The following is a 26,426-nucleotide window of genomic DNA, read 5'->3' as shown; positions in this document are numbered from 1 at the left end:
TCTGTAACTGGGGGAACATCTAAATCCTTAATTAAAAAACACAAATGAAGTGAAAGCTTTAAACTGGTACACATGTTCACACCGATATTTCAAGTTTGGAAATGCACATTTGCAAGCAGCAATACAAAATATCCATGAAGTAATGCATAATCTCTGAAAATTATGAAAACATCCCTGCTACCAATACATTTCTAAATACAAAACTGACTACCATATTTGTTACTTCTGTGTAGCGAGAGAAATTCATTTTCAAAACAGATAAAATTCAGTCTGTAGGTGTGAATGGTATGAATGACAGTCTTTTTTTTTTTTTTTTAATTTCTTAGACGGTTGGGATCCTTAAGCATACAAAACCTCAGAGAAGTAGGGTCCACAAAGGAACCAGGGTTATCTTATGGCATCCAGTTAAGCCAGAGCTGGGAATGCCTCTGGGTCATCTACATCAGGAGCAGAAGCACTTGACTTGTCAGTCCTGCTGCCTCGGTTTGGACGTCCTCCACGCCCACGGCCACCTCATCCTCCCTTGCCATCATGTCCTGGGCGGCCAAGGTCTCCAAAATTGATCTCCAGCTGAGACGTTATATCATTTGCTGGCTTCCTGAAATGATGGTCCATAACCGAATCTTCAGCGTGAGCCTCTTCACTCTTTGACTTATGAAGAACAAATCTCTTCTTCCACTGACCATCAGTACCTTCATTTGGTTTTCATATATTAAATTCTACTTTTGCCCGGTCCTTATTTTGAATAGCCTTCCACTCATCCAAAGTCATTTCTTTTGGACCCTCTTCCTTTACTTCTTCAACTTCGTTTTCCTTATTTTCAGTGTCTGCAACTGGATGTTCTTCACCTTCTCATGTTTCCTCGGTCACATTTGGTTGCTCCAAGTCAGTTAATTCATCTTTGACAGTTCCCCAGTTGTGAGATCCGCTACCTCCACGTTTGTCCTCGTGCTTCAGGCCACTGTAATGTGAGAAATATCTATCACTTACACTATGCCTATTAAATTCACGTTTGCCACGAGAATCAAATCCATCTCCTCGCCCATTCCGGGTCCACGTCCTCCTCGGCCTCTTCCAAGACCACCACGGCCTCGGACAGGCCGGTCAATAATCAGTCTATCAACTGAAAATTCTCCTCCTTCACCCTTTTCTTCAAGTGGCTTTTCAAATTGTCTTTCACGAGGTGGTCGCCGTTCTGGTCTCCTATCAATTATTTTCCCTTCACCCTGAAGTTGTTGATCAGGTCTTCTTCCAACACATCTTATTCCTTCTTTCTTAAGCGCCACGGTGACTGCATCTCCTCTTTCTTGTCAGCCACGCCGGCGTTGGACGGCAGCGGGTTCTTGCGTTCTTTCTGGGACTCTTTACGCAGCTGTTTGCCTGTCGCATTGGAGTTGTTCTGGGCTGCGGCCTGAGCTGCGCTCTTAGCCCCAGGGCCCCCAACACCGCCCCCGCCAGCTTCTTTTTTCTTGTTCTCTGCTCCCTTCAACACCTCGAAGGGGTCCGATTCGTCGTCAAATAACTGGTCGAATCGGTTGGTGACCACGCAGCCGAAGCCTTCCTGTAAATGCCCAGGCATGATGGTGGCTCGGCGATGCGTTCCTCCACGGATTGAAGCAGGCTGCGCCGAGCCAGGAGCGCCTGCTTCAGCTCTTCCCACAAGATCCCCCTTCATTTTTCTTAAAAAAAAAAAAAAAAAAAAAAAAAAAAAGCTTGCCCTGGATAGTGTTTCTAAGTGGTTAGAGTCCCAATCCTCGTACTGAAGGGTCCCAATTCCCAGTCAAGGACACGTACCTCGGTTGCAGGTTCAATCCCCGCCTCCAGTCAGGGAGCATGTGGGAGGCAACCAGTCAATGTATTTCTCTTACATCAATGTCTGTCTGTCTGTCTGTCTCTGTCCCCTCCCTCCCTCCCTTCTTCTCTCAATGTAAAAGCAATGAATAAAATATCCTCAGGTGAGGGTTAACAAAAAACAAATAACAACAAAAAACAAAAAACAAATAACAACAATAATATACCTTTATTAAGGTACTAGAGGCCCAGTGCAAGAAATTGGTGCATGGGGGAGGGAGGTGTCTCTCAGCCCAGCCTGCACCCTCTCCAATCTGGGACCCCCTTAAGGGATGTCCAACTACCTATTTAGGCCCAATCCCACTGGTCAGACATCCCTCTCACAATCCAGGACTGCTGGCTCCAAACCACTCGCCTGCCTGCCAGCCTGATCACCCCCTAACCACTCCTCTGCCAGCCTGATCAATGCCTAACTGCCCTCCCCTGCCAGCCTGCTCACCCCTAACTGCCCTCCCCTGCGGGCCTGGTCACCCCTAACTGCCCTCCCCTGCTGGCCTGGTAACCCCTAACTGCCCTCCCCTGCCAGCCTGGTCGCCAATAACTGTCCTCCCTGCAGGCCTAGTCCCCCCCAACTGCTCCCCCCCCCCTGCAGACCTGGTCACCCCTAACTGCCCTCCCCTGCAGGCCTGGTTGCCCCTAACTGCCCTCCCCTGCTGGCCTGGTCCCACCCCCCAACTGCCCTCCCCTGAAGGCCTGGTTGCCCCCAACTGCCCTCCCCTGCTGGCCTGGTCCCCCCAACTGCCCTCCCCTGCTGGCCTGGTTGCCCCCAACTGCCCTCCCCTGCTGGCCTGGTCCCCCCAACTGCCCTCCCCTGCAGGCCTGGTTGCCCCTAACTGCCCTCCCCTGCTGGCCTGGTCCCACCCCCCAACTGCCCTCCCCTGCAGGCCTGGTTGCCCCCAACTGCCCTCCCCTGCTGGCCTGGTCCCCCCAGCAACTGCCCTCCCCTGCCAGCCATCTTGTGTCCACATGGGGGCGGCCATCTCGTGGGTTGGAGTGATGGTCAATTTGCATATTACTCTTTTATTAGATAGGACTAGAGACCTGGTGCACAAAAATTTGTGCACTCAGGGGGTCCCTCAGCCAGGCCTGTTTCCTCTCACAGTCTGGGACCCCTCAAGGGATGACCACCTGCTGCCTTAGGCCCACTCCCTAGGGGATTGGACCTAAGTTGGCAGTCAGACATCTCTCAGGTAGCCCAGGAGCCCTTGGGAGATGTCCACTTGCCAGCAGGGAGCAGGCCTAAGCTGCAGTCGGACATCCTTAGCGCTGCCAGCGGGGAGCAGGCCTAAGCTGCAGTTGGACATCCTTAGCGCTGCTGAGGAGGTGGGAGAGGCTCCCACCACCACCGCTGTACTGGCAGCCATCAGCCTGGCTTGTAGCTGAGCAGATCTCCCGCTGTGGGAGAGCACTGACCACCAGGGGGAAGCTCCTGCATTGAGTGTCTGGCCCCTGCTGGTCAGTGTGTGTCATAGTGACCAGTCATTCCCAGTCATTCTGCTGTTAGGGTCAATTTGCATATTACCCTTTTATTATATAAGATAATTGAGATGCCACAAAATTCACCCTTTTTTAAAGTACACACTTCAGCGAGTTTTAGTATATTCACAAAGCTGTACAGCCATCACCACTACCTAATTCCAGAATGCTTTCCTCACTCCTAAAAGAAACTGTACCCGCCATAACCTGTTTGGTTCAGTGGATAGAGTGTTGGCCTGTGGACTGAAGGGTCCCAGGTTCGATTCCGGTCAAGGGCATGTACCTTGGTTGCGGGCATATCCCCAGTAGGGGGTGTGCAGGAGGCAGCTGATCGATGTTTCTCTCTCATCGATGTTTCTAACTCTCTATCCCTCTCCCTTCCTCTCTGTAAAAAAACCAATAAAATACATTTAAAAAGAAAGAAAGAAAGAAAGAAAGAAAGAAAGAAGAAAGAAAGGAAGAAAGAAAGGAAGAAAGAAAGAAACTGTACCCATTTAGTGGTTACTCCCTATTCCCCCTCCTTCAAGCCCTGGTAACCACTAATCTACTTTGTGACTCTATGGATTTACCTCTTCTGGATATTCCATGTAAATGGAACGTGTCAGTCAGCTTAGGCTGCCATAACAAAATACCATAGACTAGGGACCTTAAACAATAGAAATTGATTTTCTCCTAGTTCTGGAACTTGGAAGTCCAAGATCAGGATGCTAGCATGATTGGGTTCTGGTCAGAGCCCCCTTCTTGGCTTGCAGACTCCGCCTTCTTGTGTCCTCAAGGGAGAGATAGAGGGAGAGGGGTCTCCCTCTGATATCTCTTCTTGAGAGACTTCATTTCTTTATATGGCTGAATAATATTACACTGAATGCATATACCACATTTTACTTACCCATCATCAGTTAAGAGACATCTAGGTTGTTTCTACTTTTGAGCTATTGTGAATAATGCTGCTATGAACAATTGCATACAAGTTTTTATGTGCACGTTTCATTTACCTTGGGTTAGCTACCCAGAAGTGGCACTGAAGAATCATATGGTAATTCTATGTTAATGTCCTCATTTCTTCCCTTGCTCCTTCATTCATTCAGATAACCTGGGGCAAACATCTATGCGTTCATTCAATTTTACTGTGGGCCAGACACTCATATTTGTGGGTGGAATAGTGGCAGGCTGCGCCAAGGAAGAGTTTTCCTGGAGGAGGAAGATGGGGTGAGGAAAGGCCTGCTCTGCTCACCATACCCCAAAATCCTGTTACCCCCAGAACCACCTTTATAATTTGCAGGGTCTATTGCAAAATGAAAACCTGGGCCCCTTTAAAAAAAAATGATTAAGAATTTTAAGGCAGAAAGGTTCTAGGTGATTCCACGTGAATGGTCTGGACTGCGGGAAAGTTGATGGAAGCGGGCCACCTATGTTCTACCAGCCTGCGAGAGGCCACCTGAAGTGGGGAGACCTGGCTACCTGGGGTTCGCAGTCCTGAGACACAGACATTGGGGCTGGGGGGCTGGGAACTGAACTTAAATCTCAACTGGAGGTCTTCAGGCCTGGGAGATTCTTGATGTTCTGGAAAGCTATAAAAAGATTCTTGAAGTTGGAAAGCTGTAAAAATACTCCAAATACCACATTATACCCTTCTGATCATGAAGACGTTACATAGCGTTAAGCTGATCACATTTAAAAGACACAGAGCTATGGAACCTGACAGAAATAGTTTAAAATGTTAAGCTTTGATATCTGAACTCATTATCTCAAAAATGATTAATCTTGTTAAAGTGATTATATTTAATACAGCAGAAGCCTATTTAATACCGTTCCGGAAGTAGTTTTAAATGTTTAGTCTTTGATATTTAACCTCAATATCTCAAAAATGATTACTTTTTGTTGGGTGCTTACGTTTAACAGAACGAAAGCTCTTGAGTCTGACGGAAGCAGTTGAACTCCAATGGCGAAACCACCCTCCCTCTGCAAAGTCCCTCTGCAAAGGGCGGCCCTCCCACCCAGTACGCAAATCCGCGGTGCGCCACGTGACCACGCGTCGTGGGGCGACCGCCACGCACAGGCTCAGACTCGCCCCCGGGGGCGGGGCCTCCTGAGGCGCTTGCGCAGTGAAAGGCTCGGGCGTCCGCCGCGCGGAGGCGGGGAGGCGCGGAGCGACCGCGCGGAGGCCGGAAGGATGCGGGCGAAGGGCGGGGCACGCGAGGGAAGCGAGGGAAACCCACTTGCCCGTAGAACGACCGTCGCTGCCTGATGACGTCGCACAATGGCCGGCCCCCGCGGGTAGTGGAGCCCGTTTGTTCCGCTCGCGTCGCGCCTCAAGTCGGAGTCTGTAAGGAGCGGAAGGGCCGAGGGACGCCTTCCCCGCGCCGCCCCCTCCCCAGCGGAACCGTGGCCCCCTCCCCGTCCTCGCGCTGAGGTAGGCGGCGGGGCGGGTGGGCCGGCGGGAAGGAGGCCGAGGCGGCCAGGCGGGGATCGTGGTGGCGGCGCGGAGTCCAGGCCCGGGGAACCCGCCGCCTCCGCCTCCGGGCAGCGCCCCGGACTGCCCGCCCCCGGCCGAAGCGTGGCTCATGGACCCGGGGTAGAGGACGCTGAGACAGGCACGATCCCGCGTTCCGTCCGCGGCGAGCTGGCTCGGGGGGGCCCTGGAACCCCTCAGAGCCCGAGCTCCCCGCGGCTGCCTCCGCGCCCGGCGGCGGGGTTGATTCTCCTAAACCTGTCATTTCTCTTCCGGGACATTCGCGTGGCACATGTGTGTCGCCCACAAAGGTGTGTGTGGGGGGGGGAGCACGTAGGTTCTCCTTGCAGAGGCGGCCTTCCCGGCCCGGGGATGAGCTCTTCGGAACTTTGAGCTTTCTGAGCCTCCTGGAACTTGCTCTCAGCTGCCCAGTGTGCACAGGCTGGAGGCCTTGGCTGTGCCCGAGACGCGCACCGCTCTTCAGAATAAGTCACTTCCTTGCCCCTTTGGTTTGGAGCTCAAAGAATGCCCGTCCTTGGTAGAAACTAACTACAACCACGATGCTGGAAGGACCTACTGCCAGGCTTGCTCCTGCTGAAACTTAAGTTTTCCTAAACACTTAATGACAGCCGAGTTTGCTGGGTAGAGTGGTTGATCATTAAATACCAGCAAACTCAATTGCAAGAGTAGATCAGTCTTGGCATCCATTTGGGGAAAAGAGAAGAGGGTGTTTGACGTGTCAGGTACTGTTCCGAGGCATAGCAAGGGCTCTCATCATTTCTCCCTTGAGACCTTCTCCATGTATATCCCTCGGAGTGGTCCTTGCCCGGAGCAGAGGTTGCGATTATCAGGGTGAGCCTGGATGCAGGCTGATTCCCACTTCCAAGCCCTGAGAAGGGATCTTTGCCTGATAATTTTACAGACTGTTATGTGTGGAGCCCAGTCGGCTCTGGTAACCAAATGTGTCCCTAAAGCTGGAACTCTTCTCTGATTTGGGGTGGGAAATGCTCCAACTCTGTAAGAAAGCTTTGTGGAATCATTCCAGAGAGCAAACAGGTAAGCTGTGGCCTTGCTCATGTTTAAAAGGTTTTTGCTTTTGTTTTACTTTTTCAACAGCTATAGATCATTTCAAGGTGAGTGCTTCCTCCCTGAGTTTTTTTGGTGGTCAAGCTTACTTTGGGGGTGGTGTTTTTCCGCAGCCTTGCCAGCCTTCCTTTAGATGTTGTATGTACATGACGTTATGAAGCAGAATTTTAACCAGATGTACCAGAACTTAGGCATTCAAATAGGGGCTCTTCTTTGTAAAATTGTTAGCCTGAAAGGTTATGCTTGTATGTCATTGGTGTTCCTTTGCCAAAACCTCCTGTTTTGGTAGTAAAATAGGTAAGCCATATGAGAAAATGTATCTTATTTAATAGTCACACCCCATGTTTGACCCAAAATTGTCTTACCTTGGTAACTCACCTCACTTATCAGACCAGGCTCTGAATGTCTTCCTGCAGTTTCTCAAAGTGACCCGCCTTGAGAAGAGGAAGATTTGCTGCCACTAAAAGCTCCAGGAGAGGGTTCTGCAGGTTCTAAAGGTTACTCAAAAGAGAAGTTCCCAAAATGTTCTGTACTTTAGCAGTACCGTTGGAATTGGTGTGCAGCCTCCAGGGTGATTGCTGGGAAATGAGACAGCAGCTGCAATGCCTGAGTTCTGGTATAGTCTTCTAAAAATTAGACACTCATTTCAAATTTATTTCTGATATGCAACAGGTAGTTTATCAAGTAAAGAGATTTTTGTCATTCCTCATCACTCACCATCTGCCAAATGCAGTAGTCAGTGGGAACACAGTGATGAATACTTGTTATTCTGTTCTCTAGGCAAGTTCACCATTTTATGGATAAAAGAACAAAAGAATTCGTTCTTTTTTTAAAAAAAATACATTTTATTGATTTTTCTTACGGAGAGGAAGGGAGAGGGATAGAGAGAAACATCGATGAGAGAGAAACATCGATCAGCTGCCTCCTGCACACCCCCTACTGGGGATGTGCCTGCAACCAAGGTACATGCCCTTGACTGGAATTGAACCTGGGACCCTTCAATCTGCAGGCCGACACTCTATCCACTGAGCCAAACCAGTCAGGGCCAAAAGAATTAGTTCTAAACTTTACCAAGAATCCTCTATTACAGGATGATTGTGTGAGAACAAACAAAAATCTGTGCACCTGGCAGTTAGTGAAGACGTGACGAGAGGACCCTCCATTTCATTGTCTACACTTAATAGGCCACATGGTTTTCCTAGCACCTGAAAGAGAGCATGCACTTAAGAGTTTTGCCAAATTGAATTAATCTCAAATTAACTTAGGACACAGATGCCTAGAGAGATGGTTAACCTGCCCAGAGCAGACCGTGGAACACAAGCCATCTTCTGACCCCCAGTGACTCTCCTCTTCATTGCAGCCAGATTGACTCAGGTTGCTTCTAATAACAGGGAGATAGATTCTTTGGCACATTTCTCTCTGCAAGATGTTCACCTGTGAGCAGCCTCAGATTATAACTCCCAGATGACCCCACAGGGCCTCCTAGGGTGACTAGATATCCCCATGTGCCTTGGACAGCCCCTGTTCATGCTTTTTTTAATTAACAGTGCCCCCTTCCAGTCTCAAACATGTTCCAACTTAGACAGTAAATTACATGGGAGCTCTGCTACTAAGTGTCAGATGTTTGCTGAGCCCAGAAACTACAGAAATGAGTGTGACCCCTTCCGTTCAGACCCTTCATGGGGTACAGGAGGGCCTTCCTACAGACTTTGCACATAGTCTCAGTACAGTATGGTAAGTATGGATAAATAACAGAATAATGTACAATATACTTAGGGCAAGAGTTCTTAATCTGTGGGTCATGGGTGGACCTCAGGAGGTTTTGAATTCCCTAAAATAGAAGATGTATTGTGTGTGTCCAGATTTTTCTAGGGAGGGAAGCTGACCCTTCATCTTATTAAAGTAATCCTTGCTCCCAAAGGCTAAGCACCGCTGACATAGAGAGCACCGAGCCTTGCCTGATAGTAGCAGGTGCACTCAGGACCTTTGGCCACTCCTGTCTGTTCCGTGCTGAGAACTACCTTTTGAGAGTTGGGAAGTTATCTTTGCATCTTTAGAATGTTGAAGTAATTCCCATAGTTCAAACTGTGGAGGACATTCCTATGTAGTTTAAGTATCTAAAATTCAAACTTCAGCCAAATTTAAAATCATAAAACGGTGTCATAGATTGGATCTCCATGTGGTCATCACTATTTTTTAACTAGTAGTCTGTATCAATATGTTAACTTTTACTTTTATATGAAAAGGTGTGTTTTGGTTCAAGAAGGGCTAAGATAGGAGTATAGTTGGATCAGCACAAAACTTTGGAAGAAAGAAAAGAAAAGCAGGCAAGATCTACTGGTGCAGAAGTCCCCAGCTAATGCATGAGCTGTGTTCCAAAAAAGAATTTATAAAATCAGTTTGGAACTCAGGTCCCATTTTCCTATAGGAACAATGGCAAAAAAATGGGAGTTAGCTCCCAGGCAGGGAGCAGAAACTCATTTCCTGCAGAGGCTAGGGCTCTGGGACTGAGTACTTGCTTGAGGTGCAGCTCTAAGTTGCAGTCTTGGAATAGCCATTCAGTGCCTAGGTAGCCTTGGTTTCCTTATCTATGAAGGAGACCATCACTTATTTGGAAGGTTGATGTGAGGAAATTGATCAAGCGCCTGACACAGAGTAGTGGGGTCTCAGTGGACAGTGGTAGCTGTTGAATTTTTGCAGAAGTTTTTTTAAATAATAGAGTCTTGCATTAAGTAGATTCTCAGATATTTGCTGCATGAAATAGTGAATGAATTACTCCTGAGTGTAAGAGACCTGAACTGAACCTGACAGGGGTGAAAGGAGTGTGGCTATTGGAAGTTAAGGATTGCCTTTACTCATCTTCACATTAATTCAGTTTAAATTAAAACATGCTGGGCAGCCCTGGCTGGGTGGCTCAGTTGGAGTGTTGTCCCGTATACAAAAAGTTTGGGAGTTCAATTCCTGGTCAGATTGCATACAGGAGGCAACTGACAGATGTTTCTCACATGAATGTTTCTTTTTCTCCCTTCCTCTCTACAAAATAATCAATAAAAACATACCCTCAGGTAAGGATTAAGAAGAAAAAAATGTGCCAGGCACATCATCAGGCTCATGTCATCTAATTGTTGCAATGGTCTTGTACAGTAGATACCGTTATCCCCATATTTGAGATGAAGAAACTGGGGCCTGTCGAGTTTACATAATTTCCCCCAAGATCCTTAAAGCTAGGAAACAATATAGCTGGGGGTTCAAGTTCTACCTCAGAAGTGCACACTGTTTGCACTAGCCCATGTACCCCTGCAAAGATACAGTGTACCAAGAGATAAAGTCCCATGTTACTTGCTCACTTCTTGGATTATTTGAAGTTTGGCCCTCTTTTTTCATTTCTTACTCTAATGTAAAAAGCAATTTGGATTGGATCTAATCAAACAATGAAACCAGAACAAACCAATTTGCACCTGGGCCCAGGAAGAGGGCTGTTATCAGGTTATGAGAGTTTGTGGCTGTGAACAGATAGTATGTTGCAAGGCCAATCACAGGCGTGGGGCGGGAGGAGGTTCTGCAGAGTATTAGTTGTGTGGTTTTTAAAAAAAACTATAGTTTGAAAAGACATTCAATTTTGGTTGATTATGAGGTAGCTTTGTGTCAAGGTCGCCATTAGACTATAAAGTATGAAAATCAGGATTTGGTTTCAAGTAGTGATGTATAGGTTCAGTAATCAGTTTCATGTGACTGCCTGCCTACAAGGTACCAGGTGTTAGCTTAAGCAGCTGGGGAGATGAAAGTCCCTGCCCTTCTGTGAAGATTTCTTATATACAGTGTAACAAAAAGTATACAGAGATAGGCATAGGGTATCATGCACAAAGGAAAATCTTATGTGTTTTATTAATATCATTAACCAAGGGACCAGCTGGCTGCCACCTCCCCCCCTCCCCGTCTAGAACAGTTAAGAGTATAGGGGGGCTTTAACAGCCAGCCCTCTCCTTGGTAGCTTTCTCATCTTTGCTGATGCCCTGGACTATGGAAGTGTGCTGTGTGCAGTGACAGGCTCTGTCTGCACAAGGAGGCCAGGAAGTCACAGGAATAGTCTTGTATTTTCATTTTCAGCAGAATATATCATACAAGGACTAACGTTTTAATAATTTTTTCCAAAGTTCTACCTCTGGGTAGTGTAGTTTGAAGACTAAAAATTGAATCATTTTCAAAACTACATATTTAAATGACTGAATGAATTGATTGGTTCATAAATTTCTATTACTGCTAATCACTTCGTTTATTTATAAAGTGATGAATTATAAGTGATTTGTCCTGATGTGTGCTAACTTACAATAATTTACATTAACAGCCCAAAAGGGGGAACAAGAGGGGAGCATCTGTAATACTCTCGACCATAAAGAATTTCTTAAGAAATCAATAGGAAAAGATTTTCCTGATAAGTGCAAAAAAAAAAGATAGCCCCCAGAAAAACAACTGTAGGTTTAGTTATGTAATTACATATAATAATTATATATTTAAGGTTTGCAAATATATTTGTGTGTATGTTTCCAGATCTTGCTGAGATGTCAAGCTGCATGGCTGTGACATACATTATTTTTTTTATTGATTTCAGAGATGAAGGGGGAGAGAGAGAGAGAGAGAAACATCAGTGATGAGAGAGAATCATTGATTTGCTGCCTCCTGCATGCCCCACACTGGAGATCGAGCCTGCAACCCAGGCATGTTCCCTGTCCGGGAATCAAACCATGATCTCCTGGTTTATAAGTTGACACTCAACCACTGAGCTACGCTGGCTGGGCCATACATTATTTTAAATTAAAAAATTTGAAGAATCAAGTGACCATTTAACCTTTCACTATTTCTAATATTTCGAACTAACTCAGTGGTGGTGACTAGCTATACCTTTCATTGGTGAATGGTGTTTGCTTATAGACTGTTTGGTGTTGGTTTCATGCACTCACACTCTTATTCCACTTTGTACAATCTGTGTTTAAAACAAATGGAATAGCCCAGCAGTATGGCTCAGCAGTTGAACATCAACCACAGGAACTAAGAAGTTGCTGGTTTGATTCCCAGTCAGGGCACTTGCCCAGGTTGTGGGCTTGATCCCCAGTAGGGATGTGTGCAGGAGGCAGCTGATCGATGACGTTCTTGTCTCATCAATGTTTCTCTCTATCTCCCTTCCTCTCAAAAATATGTTTTAACAAAAATGAAACAATGTACTATCTTTGCACACTGAAGTGAGAAAACCAGAAAATATTCACTTTATAATTAAATCTAGATTAGTAAAATAGAAATGAAATCTAAAAATGACATGTTAGTCTTTTGACAGAAAATACAGTTGACCCTTGAACAACTCTGGGGTCAGAGGTGCTGACCTCCTGAGCAGTCTAAAAGCCAGGGATAACTACAGTTAGCCCTTTCTATGCTCAGATTCCCAACCGAAGAGTTAATCCTTGAACAATGTGGGTTTGAACTCCATGGGCCAGTTGAAAAAACCCACATATAAGTAGACCTCTGCAGTTCAAAACCATGTTATTTAAGAGTCAACTGTTCTTAAATATATAAAATGTTCTGCCAGAGTTTTTTTCCACAACATATCTGTATTAGAACAGTGGATCTTGACTTTACTGTGAGAATCACAGGGTACATAAATACCTTCCGGGGCCTCCATTGGCAGCTCCAACATATAGGTCTGTGGTGAGGCCCAAGATCGTGCCGAATGTATCTGATGAGGAAATCAAGGCCATATTTAGAGACTTGCATTTAGGAACAGGAGACAGCCTACAACCTGGGGACTCTTATTAAAGATAGGCCGGGTTTCTGTTATAGACCCTTCTGTTATAGACTCCAGAAAAAATGGTTAGATGCATGCCTTCAGCTTCGCTGCCTTATTCCATAATGCACATTTTCTTGAATTTCATCAGCAGTCTAAGAATCCAAAAGGCTATCCCCTTGCAATGCATATCTTATCACTCATTTTCTATACTTTCTATTAACTGTTTGAGTTGCACTAGTGAGAAGAAGTACATCAGGTACCTTCCTGCCAGATTGCTGCAGATGTGAGGTACTTAGCACACAGCTTAGCAAGCACAGTTCATCCTCGTTAAGATGCTGTGTGTGGTAGAACAGCTAACAGTAGCGGTCTGTGAAGTGGGGACGGGTTTGGAGAAGTTGTGCAGGACCAAGCAAAATGCAGATCCTGGTCCCCCCTGCAGGTCAGGAGTAAGTGTGGGGGCGGAAAACCAAGGCAAGACTCACTTTACGTTTTGATAAATGATATGAATTCATCTCCTCTCTCTCTCTCTTTTTTTTTTTCTCCCAGAACTGTGGGTACCGATGGATGTGGCTGAGAGCCCTGAACGGGACCCTCGCTCTCCAGAGGACGAAGAGGAGGAGCAGCAAGGGCTCTCGGACGATGACATTCTGAGAGAAAGTGGGTCTGATCAGGATTTGGACAAAGCTGCAGGGAGGGCTTCTGATTTGGAGGATGAGGAAAATGCTGTCCTAGGACTGAGCCAGGAGGAAGAGGAAAGTCGCTCTGATGAGGAGGATCAGGACCAGGACTCTGAGCCTCAGGAGCTGAACAGGGGCCCTACGAGCCCCCCTCATGCAGAGGAAGGGGATGGGGGGGAGGAAGACCGCACAAGTGATCTGAGGGACGAGGCCTCCTCGGTCACCAGGGAACTGGACGAGCATGAGTTAGACTATGATGAGGAGGTCCCTGAAGAGCCAGCCCCCACTGGGCAGGAGGACGAAGCGGAGAAGGCTGGGGCAGAGGAGGAGGAGGACAAGGGAGAAGGAGCGCCCGAGGAGGAGGGAAAGGCCGATGTCCACAGTGTGGAAGAAAAGGAGCCCCTGGAGGCAGCCAAGGAGAAAAAAAAAGAGGATGACGACGGAGAGATTGATGATGGGGAGATCGATGTGAGTATCCCTGGGTTGCAAGTGCGTGTAGATAGAGCCCAGAAGGACTTCTTGCCACCAGCCACACCTTGGCCTGGTGCCAGGAGGAGAGCTCTTCATAGGATTAACTTAGCCTCATTTCAGAACAAGGAGGTGGGATGGAGGAGTGCAGGGAAATGAGAGGATTGTCTGGGAGCAGTCGCCATGGTAATTAGGAAGTGCTAAATTCAAAGAGAAGTGGTCTAGATTCAGAAAACTTCTGCCAGTTGGTAGCTGGCAGAATTTCCATGGACCCTCACTCATCTGTCTGGTGCTATTGTATTAGAATGCCTGGCCCAAATGTTTTAAGTTTTGGATTTTTTATTATTATTATTAATTTCAGAGAGGAAGGTAGAGGGGGAGAGAGAGAGAAACATCAATGATGAGAGAGAATCATTAATTGGCTGCCTTCTGCACCCTCCCTCCCCCGCCCCACTGGGGATCAAGCCCACAAACCAGGCATGTGCCCTTGACCGGAATCGAGCCCTGGACTCTTAGGTCCATAGGTTGACGCTCTATCCACGGAGCCAAATTAGCCAGGGCAGTTTTGGATTTTTTTTAACAAGTGAAGAGGAAATTTCTCCTTTTCTCTTTGCTATCTTTAAATCCTATTTGAGTTGACATTCAACCAGAACCATCATGAATCTTGGGTCCTAATCAGGTTCTTGAGACTGATGAAAAGACTCGAGAGGCTTCCTTCAGTTCTGTCTAGGCATTTTTCTTTGCCCCACAGCTTGTCCTCTGGTGAGGGTCCCAGCTGGGCCAAATAAGACCCTCAGGATTGGATAAAATGGGGTTCTACACCAGAACACCTCAGGTTTTGATCAGGCTATCACACTTTTTTATAACTTATTTAAATCTAGCCTTCAGGTTCAGGAAAAGGTAAGATTGGTAATATATCTTAGATATGGGTAGTTTGGGGTTTTATCACAGATAAGCCTTTTGAAAGAACTTTAATCATGATATTTAAGAAGTTGAGTTTTGGGGCAAAGAGTCTGAAGTTTTTAAAGTTCCCCAGGAAATTCTGCTTATCTAAGAGTCATCACAGTGACAGGTGTGTAGAATATCTCTCAGAAATGTTTTGGGTTGGGAGGGAAAAGGTTACTCGTTAAATACTTAACCACAGGTTTACTGTAAGTACCACACTTCTCTAATAGCGTGTGGTGGTGACCATGGAGTGCCTAGTGAATTTGTAGGGTTTTAGACATTGCTTATCTGACTTTAGTTCATAAGAACAGAACTTTACAGGGCATGTGTGGGGTTATAAGTTTAGAATTTTAGATTTTTTTTATCATCTCATAACTAAGTGTAATCTCCTGAGTTAATAATAATCTTTGTTTAATCTTTATTTTATTTTAATCTTTATATTATTTATTAAATAAATAATCTTTATTTTTTTTCATCTTACCCAAGGACATGTTCACTGATTTTTAGAGAGAGAGGAAGAGAGAGAGAAACATCGATTCAGCTGCCTCCCTCACATGCCCCAACAGGGAATCGAACCCACAACCCAGGTATGTGCGGTTGGCTGGGAATATAACCACAACTCTTTGGTGTACAGGACAATGTTCCAACTAACTGAACCAGCTGGCCAAGGCTATTATCTTATTTAAAAGGGTGTTGTTGGAACATTATCATGCAGGTTCCCTTAGGTTTTGCCAGCTATACTTCCCTTCCACTTTGGGAAACTTCAGTTCTGTCACGGAGTTGGCAAAGGGGAACATGGTGTCATGACACTCAAGGTATCAATGTGGATGAACTTTTGACCAGTAAATGGTCATTGGTTGAGATTGCTTGTGAATTTGGTGTTTTAGCCACTAGGGAATGTTGGAGAGCTCTAGATTGTGGCCTAAGGGTTCTGGACAGTTCATTTCCCATTAAGAGAGGACCAGTCATGAACTCGCTTTGCTTCAACTGTTGAATAAGTTTTGTTTTTTTTAATCTTTATTGTTGAGATTATTATAGATGTCCCTCTTTTTTCCCCCCATTGCCTCCATCCACCCAGTTCCTGCCCCAGGTCTTTGCCACCCTATTGTCTGTGTCCATAAGTAATGCATATATGCACATAAGATCTTTGTTTAATCTCTTCCTGCCCACCACCCGCCTCCCTCATCAGTCTGTTCCATTTCCATGTCTCTGATTCTATTTTATGCACCAGTTTATTCTGTTCATTAGATTTCTCATTCATTTATTTTGATTTTTAGATTCAGTTGTTGATAGGTATGTATTAGTTGCCATTTTATTGTTCATATTTTTTTTTCTTCTTCTTCCTCTTCTTAAAGAATATCCTTCAACGTTTTATATAATACTGGTTTGGTGGTGATGAACTCCTTTAGCTTTTTCTTGTCTGAAGCTCTTCATCTGATCTTCCATTCTAAATGATAGCTTTGCTGAGTAGAGTAATCTTGGTTGTATGTCCTTGCTGTTCATCACTTTGAATATTTCTTGCCTCTCCCTTTTGGCCTGCATAGTTTCTGTTGAGAAATCAGCTGACAGTCAGATGGGCACTTTCTTGTATGTAACTAACTGCTTTTCTCTTGCTGCTTTTAAGATTCTCTCTTTGTCTTTAGCCCTTGTCATTTTAATTATGATGTGTCTTGGTGTGGTCCTCTTTGGGTTTCTCTTGTTTGGCATTCTCTGTGCTTCCTGGACTTGTAAGTCTATTTCTTTCACCAGGTAGGGAAAGTTTTCTGTCATTATTTCTTCAGATAGGTTTTCAATATATTGGTTTCTCTCTTCTTACACCCCCATAATGTAAATGTTGGTATGTTTGAAGTTGTCCCAGAGACTCTTTACACTATCTTCATATTTTTGGATTTTTTTTCTTTTTGCTTTTCTTGTTGGGTATTCTTTGCTTACTCATATTTCAAATCATTGATTTGATTTTCAGAATCCTCTAGTCTACTGTTGAATCCCTCTAAATTATTCTTTATTTCAGCCAGTGTATGTTTAATTTCTTAATTTCTTTTTCATTTTTTTTGGAGGTTTCTAGAAGATTCTTGAGTAACCTTATAACTATGGTTTTGAACTCTATATCCAGTAATTTGTTTTCTTCCATTTCTTGCACTTGTGACATGTTTCTTTGTCTCCACATTTTGGCTGCTTCCCTGTGTTTGTTTCTGTGTATTGGGTGAAGCTGCTATGTCTCCTTCAGTTGGTGGAATAGTCTTGTGTAGTAGGTGTTCTATAGGGTCCAGTGGCTCAGCCTCCTCAGTCATCTGATCTAGGCACTCTAGATGTGCCCCTTTGTGGGCTGTGTGCACGGTCTTATTGTAGTTGAGCTTTGATTGCTGTTGGTGTCACTGGGAGGAATTGACCTCCAGGCCAATTGGCTGTGAGGACCAACTTCGACTACAGTGGAAGAGCTATTGTGCAGGAGACACCTCTGTGGAGCAGGACTTGCTTCAGTGGGGCTTTGGTGCTCACTGAGTCTGCCCCTTGACTGTGTTGCTTATGGATGTGTAGAGTTGTAATCTGGTATGGTCTGGTACTAACCGCTAGGTACACGGGCTCTTAGGTTTCCAGGACGTACAAAGTCAGCTTCCTGACCCAGCTGCTGCAGCGAGAGATTTTAGCCTGGGTGACTAAAATCCATTCATATGCAAAAGGGGCTGGACAGGCTTGGGTGGGGTTGTAAGTTGGATGAGGCAGGGTCTTAGGGAATCACCAGGGCGGAGCAAACAGAAATGGCTGCCAGTCAACTCTGTGACTGGGGAAGTCCCAGCAGAAGAACAATGATCCCTGTGAACACCTCTGTCTAGGACAGTGATGGCGAACCTTTTGAGCTCGGCGTGTCAGCATTTTGAAAAACCCTAACTTAACTCTGGTGCCGTGTCACATATAGACATTTTTTGATATTTGCAACCATAGTAAAACAAAGATTTATATTTTTGATATTTATTTTATATATTTAAATGCCATTTAACAAAGAAAAATCAACCCAAAAAATGAGTTCGCGTGTCACCTCTGAAACGCGTGTCATAGGTTCGCCATCACTGGTCTAGGAGAAGGCCGACCCGGAGTTCCTGCCCCGATGCCAGATAATCCAGTCCTCATCATATGTGTCTGTGTTCCCCAGAGCCTCGCCCTGGTCCTGGAGCTCAGAGGAAGCAGGACTTTGTAAGTTCAGTTCATGGTGCCAGCCTTTTTGAGAGGAACAGCTGGGTCTCCAGCAGCCTTTGTGTCACTGAGCCCCAATCCACACTGGTTTTTACAGCCCAGAGTTCTTACAGCCCTGAGCTGGTGGTCTGGTGTGGGGCTGGGACCCCTTGCTCCTCTGGGCGGCCTCCCTCCACAGAGAAGATCTCCCTCCCAGTTAAAAAAGCTACACACGTGGGTGTCAGATCAGCCCATTGCGCACCTTCTACCAGTCTCCACGTGCTTCCTTCTTTACTTCTCTAGTTGTAGGACTTCCATTCAGCCAGCTTTCCAGCAGTTCTGGATGATGGTTGTTCTGTATTTTAGTTGTAATTTTGATGTGGTTGTGGGAGGCAGCTAGTACAGGCGTTTACCTACACCACCATCTTGTCCTTCTGAGTAAGTTTTAAGAGGAAATTTATCTACTCTTCTGTCTTTCCATGGCTGTATGGGGTCAAGTGTCTCCCTGCTGGTCCCAGGGGACTTTGGCGTCATCCCACCAATGGGTTTTTCCACTGCACTTAGATGTGGTGGTGTGGGACATTGAGTTGAATTGAGCTGTCCCTGAAAAACACCCATCCTCTGGAGATTTGTTTGTTTCCCCTAGAAACAGCATGTGAAATAAAAATTCAGTTTGGTTTCTTACCCACTCAGATCCCATGGTTGATGGGTTGGTTTGGCTTGTTTTGCCCTGCATGACACCCTCTCGTGGGCCCTACACGTGGAAATAGTCTGCTGCTGAGGAGACCTTGAGAACATAGTTTCTTTCGGTCGCAGGAGGCAGTTTCCTTCCCACACCCCAGACTGTGCCTCCTACTCAAGTCACCCCTGCAGGTCTGTTTTCTTGGGCACAGCACTAGTAGGCCCAACTGTGTGCCAGCCTTGTCCCAATGCACTGAGGATAATGACAGGTTAGAGCAGAGTCTCCCCCCAACTCAGGGACAGGCAGACCTCACCATGGGGAGGCACTGATGACGTGGGCCCTCACAACAGCACACCTGGCCTGCAGTTGCCCAGCTTCTTTCCAGGATCCTCCCTATTCTTTAAGTGTTGGTGTAAATGTCACCTCCTTAACATAGGCTCTACCTCCTGCCCCTGCCTCTCTGTTGCACCTGGCACCTTTATTGTACTGCTACAGTTAAATTAACTGGGTCATTAGTATGTTTGTTCCTGTCACTTCCCACCTCTCTCTTCCCACCTCCAGGAACACAGTTCCCTACTTCTGGGACCTACTGGGGTGGCTTCCTCAGTATCCCCAGGACCTGGTACATTAGGGGCAGCCAGTAACTGCCTTCTGAGCAAATAGAGAAACCTGCTGCTTAGGGATATGTTTAGTTTGAGTGCCATTGAGATGTAGAGTGGCAGTGGGCAGAAGGTTTACACTGGAGAGCCATTCTCATAGAGAGGGCAGTTTAAGCGCTGGTTGTGGGTGACCAGCACCAGCCCTAACCACCATTGGGAAACCCAGTGTTAGACACCTATCAGCTTGTACATCAGAATGACTATTGCTGATTCGTTTTTCCTGCTCTCTCTCTCTGCCAGTTCTAATCCTTCATTTCCTGTCAGATCTCTGCTTGAATGTGTGCCCTGTGTCCCTACAAGCACACTATCCTCTTTCTTTCCCAACATGCCCTGTCCCCAGCCCCAGCTACATTTCTCTGACAGAACAGGGAACAAAGGTGTGTACCTGGGTCCATGAACAGCCTACTTCTGGCAGGCCTTTGGTCTGGTCCCCTTTAGTTTTAAATCTACAAAAAGTAACTTCTGGTCCTAATGGAAACTATACATTACAGAGGGCTTTTTCCTGGTGGCTTTCAAGCGCAGCTCTGCTATCAGGGTGAGCCACCTGGATATTATGGGGAGGAAATGTGCATTCAAAGGGGCCCCTGAGAGGTTCCGTGCACAGTAGGCTTCCTGCCAGCAGGCTGAATCTAGATGTTCACTCATGGTTCAGAAGGCCCCTTCTGCACATGTGGCTGCTCCGTCTCCTCCCTCAGTGTCTGGCCCTGCGTTGCTGGCAGCAGCTGGGTTTGAAGAGTCTAGAACGCCATGCCACTATCCTCCTATAACTGAGGAGCTCTTCCCTCTGTCAGGTGCATCGTCCTGCTTTTCTCCCTTTACATTGTGGGTCGCTGGGACAAGGTGAACTGATTTGGGGGGAGTCACCCCCACCCTCCCCAACTTTTCCACTCTTGGAAGTTTCCTTGATAGTGCTATGAATTTGTACAATAAACCCTTCTGCATCTCTGGTTAGTCTCTCACCAGAATCATTTCGTCCTTTTGGGTTTGATGAATGGATCAAATGACCTTTGTGGGTCGTTGATTCACCTGTACAGACGTGTCTTCCCACCTATAGTCTGTCCATCCTCTCCTTGGCTTGTTTATGTGGTTCTGTTTTTATATCTTGTCATTCAGTTAATAGAACTTTGATGATCTGGAATATCTCATCTCCTTGGGGTGTATGTTTTGTTCTTTTTATCCAAGATTCTCATACTGGTGGGGTGGCCTCTCACAGACAGCAGGACATGTCCTGAGTGGATAGTCCACGTGACTCCTTGGTCAGAAGTGTTAGCTCTCAATCTACCCACATACAAAAAATACCCCCTTGTGACGCATCTCCCCACAGAAAGATTACTGTGACTGTTCAGGTGCTGCTTCAGGCCACGCTGTATCATCTTCCTAAAATCAAAACATTTTGAATTCCCAAATCATCTGGCTGTGAGGTTTTGGGGTAAGGGATTATAGACCTGTGTTGTTACCCCATTTTACAGATGCAGGATCCAGGGTGTAAGGACTTGCGAGTGACAGTGTCCAGGTGGTGCCTACATCTCTGTTCTGGTGCGTGTGTGCGAATGCCAAATCTGCTTCTGCGCACAGCAGCACCATGCGGTGACCATGTCCTTTTCTTCCATTGCTATGGGAGCTGCCCTGTTGGAAACCAGTTTTTACATGAGTAATGTATAGGCTTTTTTTTTAAAAAAAGGAAAATAAAAACCTGCTCTAAGAAGCAAGCAAAAACAACTTATGCTACCATTGCTTAGAGATAATTGTATTTTGGCACATTGTCTCTGAGGTATTTTTCCATTAAAATAGTGATTGCTAATTAAGTACGCACTGTTCATGTTTTATATAAGGCACGTGAGCTCTCTGAATGCATCCCTGTTCTGCTAGAGGAAATTGCCATACCATCAGAATTTGAGCGCGGGCCTTTCATCCAGTCATACGTATTTTATAAAGGCGTTAAAGTTGAATGTGCCCTGTGCATATTGACCCTGAGAAAGTGCAGATAGAGGTATGCCAATGAGCCATGGAAGTTCCTTAGATTTGTAAACTGTAGAGGGCTTTGCACATTCCCCCAAGTTAGATATCTGTACCATTTTAGCCATGGGGGTGATGTTTGCTGAGAACTCCACAGGCACTGTCCTTCTCATTGACCCACCAATTTGCTTCTGGCTGGACCACTAAGACCTCTCCTTGTCCTCTGCTATCTGCTGCCGCTGCTCTAGGTCACGTGCTCAGGAGGCCTGAAGTGATTCACAGACATTATTTGATGTAACAGCCCTCAAACAATGAACATTGTGAGTTTGTCTGTAGAGATCCCTTTCTTGAATTGTATTTGCATGAAACTCTATAAGATTAAGAACTCGTTTTAATCATCTGTCACTTGGAAAAGTCATGTTAAATGAATGGTTGGTTGAAAATTCAGGATATTATATTGTTGAGTGATTTATTGATTGTTTTTTGTTTTTTAATTAAAACAGAGACCATAAATGCAGCAAACTAGTGTGTACAGCCCTTTGTTTATCCTGGCAGGTGTGGGGATTAGATGACAGTGTTCTCTATTCATTGGTTTGACATTATATTGTGTGCTTTACTGTGCATTTCTAGGTCTGTTTACTGATCGTTTTTAGAAGCTGCATATACTCCTTATGGTTCATGTGACTGCTTACCAATCTTAAGTTGGGTAGGTGGTTCTTCTTTTTGCTCTTGCAAATATTAAAAGTAACGCCTTTGCAGAAATACATACCTCTTTAAATCTGATCTAGTATACTACTATGATCCTGACTTTGAAAAACTATTATTCTATACTCATTATTTCACTCCCATGCATTAATTTTTAGAAGATTTGAATGGGTTCTAACCTATCAAAAGGGCTTTGTGTTTTTAATGAGAACAGAGAGAATCTGCTTTAAACTTAGAGTTCATGTGAAATACCACATTAAGGCAGGATAGTAATCATTACTATGAGAAAATAATAAGCAAATATTAAGACTTAAAGAAATTCTAGGGTTGGAGAAGATGGGGAGATGTTCAGAGGGTACAAACTTGCAATTATAAGGTAAATTCTAGGGACCTTAAAAAAGTGAATGTGAATAAATTTAATCTTTCAAAAAAAATCATTCTGTTGGCTCTCTTATGGGATATAACAAGTATCTGTTCTTTTTGTTACAAGATGCTTTTTAATAACTCAGATTTTCAAGGCAGAAATTATATATCTATTATTTAAGCTTTAAAAATAGTCATCCTTGCCCTGGCCGGTTTGGCTCGGTGGATAGAGCATCGGCTTGAGGACGGAAGGGTCCTGGGTTTGATTCTGGTCAAGGGCACATGCCCGGGTTGTGGTCTCGATCCCCAGTGGGGGGTGTGAGAGAGGCAGCCAGTCAATGATTCTCTCTTATCATCCATGTTTCTCTTTCCCTCTCCCTTCCTCTCTAAAATCAATAAAAATATTTTTAAAAAAATAGTCATCATAAATCCAGGGTTTGACTTTAGCATTTCTGCATTCAACAAATACTTTTTATTTACTATGAGCCCAGCACTATGCTTGGACCAGCAACACATAGTGAGCAGACAGACACAGTCCTGTGAGCTCCATTGAGCAGGCCATGATGGTGGTGACCAGTGCTACAGGAGGGGGTTGTGGGGACCATTGTGAAGGGAGATGAGTTCCCCGAGGAAGGGGGCTCAAGCTGCAATCTGAGAGTAAGATGTGTTAAGAGAGGAGGGAAGCCTTGGCCAGTGTTGCTCAGTGATAAGACCTTCGGCCTGCTCACCCAAGGGTCGAAGGTTTGATTCCCAGTCAAGGGCATGTACCTGGGTTGCAGGTTTGATCCCCAGCCCCACTCAGGGTGCATGCAGGAGGCAAACAATGGATGTGTCCCTCCCACATTGATTTTTCTCTTTCTCCCTTTCTCCCTCCCCTCCTCCCTTCCTCCCACTCTCTAAAAATCAATGGAATAAATCCTTGGATTTTTAACAAACAAAAAAAATAAAAAGGGAGAGAGGAGGGAAGAATATTGTCTGCTTGGATTTTGAAAAGATCACTGTGCATTGTAGGGAGTGTGTGGGAGAGATTGGGGGGATACCAGTTAGGGAGTGCTTCCCCTGACCAGGTGAGACCGGGTCATATTCTGGAAGATGGTGGTGCTACAGGAGATGGGATGAGTGACCTCCAGAACTCTGCCTGTGGGACCCCTTGGATTGATTACACTAGGGCACGCTCAGACAGGCTGGGATGTTTCATCCTGGACAGACCAACAGAGATATCAATATCAGCAGGGCAACTGGATCCCTACTTGGGCTGGGGGTGACCCTGGGGTGGGGGGTGGTCTCATCTGAGAGGCACAAGTGAGCAGGAGTCTACAAGTGACCAAGGGGAGTAGGTGGAAGTCTGTGCAGGTAGGTCAGTGGTGACAGACCCGCGGTAGGGGGGCCTGGGGAGGGCACAGAGCAGTGGTCCAGGTTGTGGCTGTTCTTTAGGGTTGGAGTTAAGCTCCCATGTTATTCTAAAGTTTGAAAACCAAGATTAAGAACTCTGGGCTGAGAAGGGCCTAGATCTGAGATGAAAGGTGGGTTCACAAAACTGGCGAGGTGGCATTGCCAACCTGAGTCACCTAACTTCCCTCCTCCCCACCCCCAAACGTTTAAATAAGAGGAAGTTAGTATTGAATTTTAAGGACATATGATATTTTATTCTAAATGTACAAAATATTAAAAACCTGAAATGTAGCCATATCCTGCCCGGAATTGGTAATTAAGAGAAATATAACGAAACCCAGGTTTGGCCCATGGGTTACATGCTTCATAGTGTCTTTACTCAGTATTCTTTCATGGAATTCCTCAGCCTTATAGGTAAGCTTTGAGATTTCCCATTGTGTGGGTGAGGAATCTGAGGTTTGGAAGATGAGCATGAATGAATTGGTGAGTGGCCCAGACATGGTCTTATGACAGTATCCTTTCTGGTTTCATGCCTGCTGGAAGATACCCCTCCTTCCTCTTCCCTCTTGCTAAGATGATTCCCTCTGCAAGTCACATTGTCCTCTGTTTCAGGATGATGATCTGGAAGAGGGCGAAGTAAAGGACCCCAGTGACAGGAAGGTGAGGCCTCGTCCCACCTGCCGATTCTTCATGAAAGGTAATTATCAGAGTGAGGGGCCTTTGTATGGCCCATTCGTGTGGCCTTGGCTTTTTCTGGGACTGTAGTGGTGGTTCAGCTTTGTCGAGTGCCCTGGAGCCTGTGTTTGGCTATTCCTGGGGTCAGAGTATGACCGTTTGTGGTGGCAGTGGTGGTGGTGGTATTGATGTGAAACAATAGATTCTTTTATTTGTCCTTTAATCACTTGAATGACTAACTCAGAGGGGAGCCAGTCTAGTCATTTTCACACTTGTGGTTCCAAACCCAGTTGTTTATAACAGACCCATGACTTTAATGTAGACAGTATCAGTCATTTTTCTAAGTGGTTCTTTTTATAAGGCCAAGTGCCCTAAGTACCAGTTTTGACATTTCCCCACCTCTATAAGGAAAATTACCACTCTTCCGCAAGATGAATTAGAAGTATATACTTCATTTGAAATGGATTTCTAAATAGCAAAGGGATGGCCTCTGAAAGCAGCAAGGCTCTCTCTCCTGAAAAGTAAATGATGTGAGTCAAGAAGCAGTAACAGGTGGCAATATGATAAAATCTTGTTGAAAAGTCTGGACTAAAGTCTTGGGAGATTTGGAAATGGAAATGAGACTTTTCCATTCTTAAGGTTTCTTTATATGCAGCAGTAGTTTGGGTATGTCTTGTAATTTAGCATTTTCCTTGGATAAGTAGGAGGATGCTTTTCTCTTAATTTTACTCTGACCCTTGACTTTGCTCACTGACCCAGCCTGCGTGTACCGTCTAAAGTTCACAAGAGCTTCCTGTACTTCTTTTCCAGATGTTGTGACACCATTATCCACTCTTCTTCCACCAATATCAAATTCCATACCATTCAGAGACCAGGTTAAAGGTACAAAATATACAATATTCACTCTCTTTAGTCCCTCAAAGTCCCCCTGCTCCAGAGGCCAGACTTCTTTCTCCTGGACCCAAAGTACTACTGTGAAGCGAAAAGGAAGGGGAGGCTTGCAGGGGCAGAGAGCCGTTGTGAGCCTTAATAATTAGAGGCGTTGATGAAGCTCGAGGGAGCTGTGCGCTGACCGCACGGGAAGGGCGGGATTGCAGGGGCACAGTGGAGTCCCATCTCATAGAGAGGCAGCTCTGCACTTCAAGCGGCCCTTGAATGACCCCATCCTATCCCTAATACTGAGGGATGACCTGATGATGAGGGTGCATGGGAGCTGAGGGACCAGCACACTCAGGACCCAGATCACCTTGCACCTCAGGGCTTGTGCACTTGGCCTGTGCTATTTACATGCTTATTGTTTATGACAAGCCAAAAACAGTTTGACTTGCCTGTATGTGACGGGCTCTACCATGCCCAAGAGGGAACAGCCAGCAGTCATGTACTGTAGAGCAGACATTACATCATGAGCAGCACAGCCACCCTAAGATAAGCGTGCAATACATTTTAGAAAGTATATGAAGTGTCAGTATTTCAGAAACTTTAGCAGAATACCCCCTTTTCATAATGATTTAGAACACATGTCACTATATCTCTGAAATTTCTAGATTAAAGCAGTGGAGCAAATATGTACACATAACATAAATATAGTTGCAGTCATTTCCAGTTAGCACTGTTCACAAGTGGGGGTCAGAAGCCTGGCCCACTGGTTAGAACTAGCCAGAGACTCCCACAGCAGGGGCAGCAGTATCCACCATTCATGCCAGAGAGGCTCTGGTCCAGTGCTGGAGTCACACGCTGGAATAGTTTCCAGAACTTAGCGAGAGAAGCATGCATATAAATGAAGTTGTTGCTGGAACTGCAGATCAGCATCATGAGGAGATTTCCGATGGACAAGGACAGGACACCGTCTCCATGGATGCCCCGGGGTCACCTCAGAATAGGAGCGAGGCTCCTCCAGGGTCAAACTTGAGTGCTTAGTTTGGATTTCAGGGAATGAGACCAGTGGGTAAGGCTTTCTGCACTAGAAAAATCTAAAGCTAGTGGCAAGCAGCCTTTTTGCAGCGTAATTAGGCATGATCAGTAACTTGTTTCAGGAATATTTTTTAAAATATATTTACCTTTCCTCCTATACTGTTTGTTTATTCTACGGAGAATT

General features: G+C 45.6%; 1 protein-coding gene and 1 pseudogene across 14 annotated transcripts in view; one reads left to right on the top strand and one right to left on the bottom strand.

Annotated features, from left to right (window-relative positions):
• Positions 1-300: 300 nt before the first annotated feature.
• LOC118674639 lies at positions 301-1,627 on the bottom strand (annotated as a pseudogene).
• Positions 1,628-5,507: 3,880 nt separating this feature from the next.
• Positions 5,508-26,426, top strand: part of ZC3H18 (zinc finger CCCH-type containing 18) — a 66,308-nt gene continuing 45,389 nt past the window's right edge. For 4 of the 14 annotated variants that reach the window (XM_036345388.1, XM_036345385.1, XM_036345377.1 and 1 more), the window contains exons 1-3: positions 13,185-13,783; positions 24,269-24,353; positions 25,091-25,213. In XM_036345388.1, the coding sequence (XP_036201281.1) occupies positions 13,199-13,783; positions 24,269-24,353; positions 25,091-25,213 (793 nt within the window). In that variant the 5' untranslated portion in view covers positions 13,185-13,198. Of the gene's footprint in view, positions 5,738-5,768; positions 6,088-6,136; positions 6,833-7,884; positions 8,597-13,184; positions 13,784-21,444; positions 21,517-24,268; positions 24,354-25,090; positions 25,214-26,426 lie in introns of those variants that run through there. The other 10 variants (XM_036345381.1, XM_036345380.1, XM_036345384.1 and 7 more) reach the window with 8 other exon arrangements.

This window comes from Myotis myotis, unplaced genomic scaffold, assembly GCF_014108235.1.
Source record: "Myotis myotis isolate mMyoMyo1 unplaced genomic scaffold, mMyoMyo1.p scaffold_m19_p_19, whole genome shotgun sequence".
NCBI classification, from domain to species: Eukaryota; Metazoa; Chordata; class Mammalia; order Chiroptera; family Vespertilionidae; genus Myotis; species Myotis myotis.
This window is presented reverse-complemented; position numbering and strand designations above follow the sequence as displayed.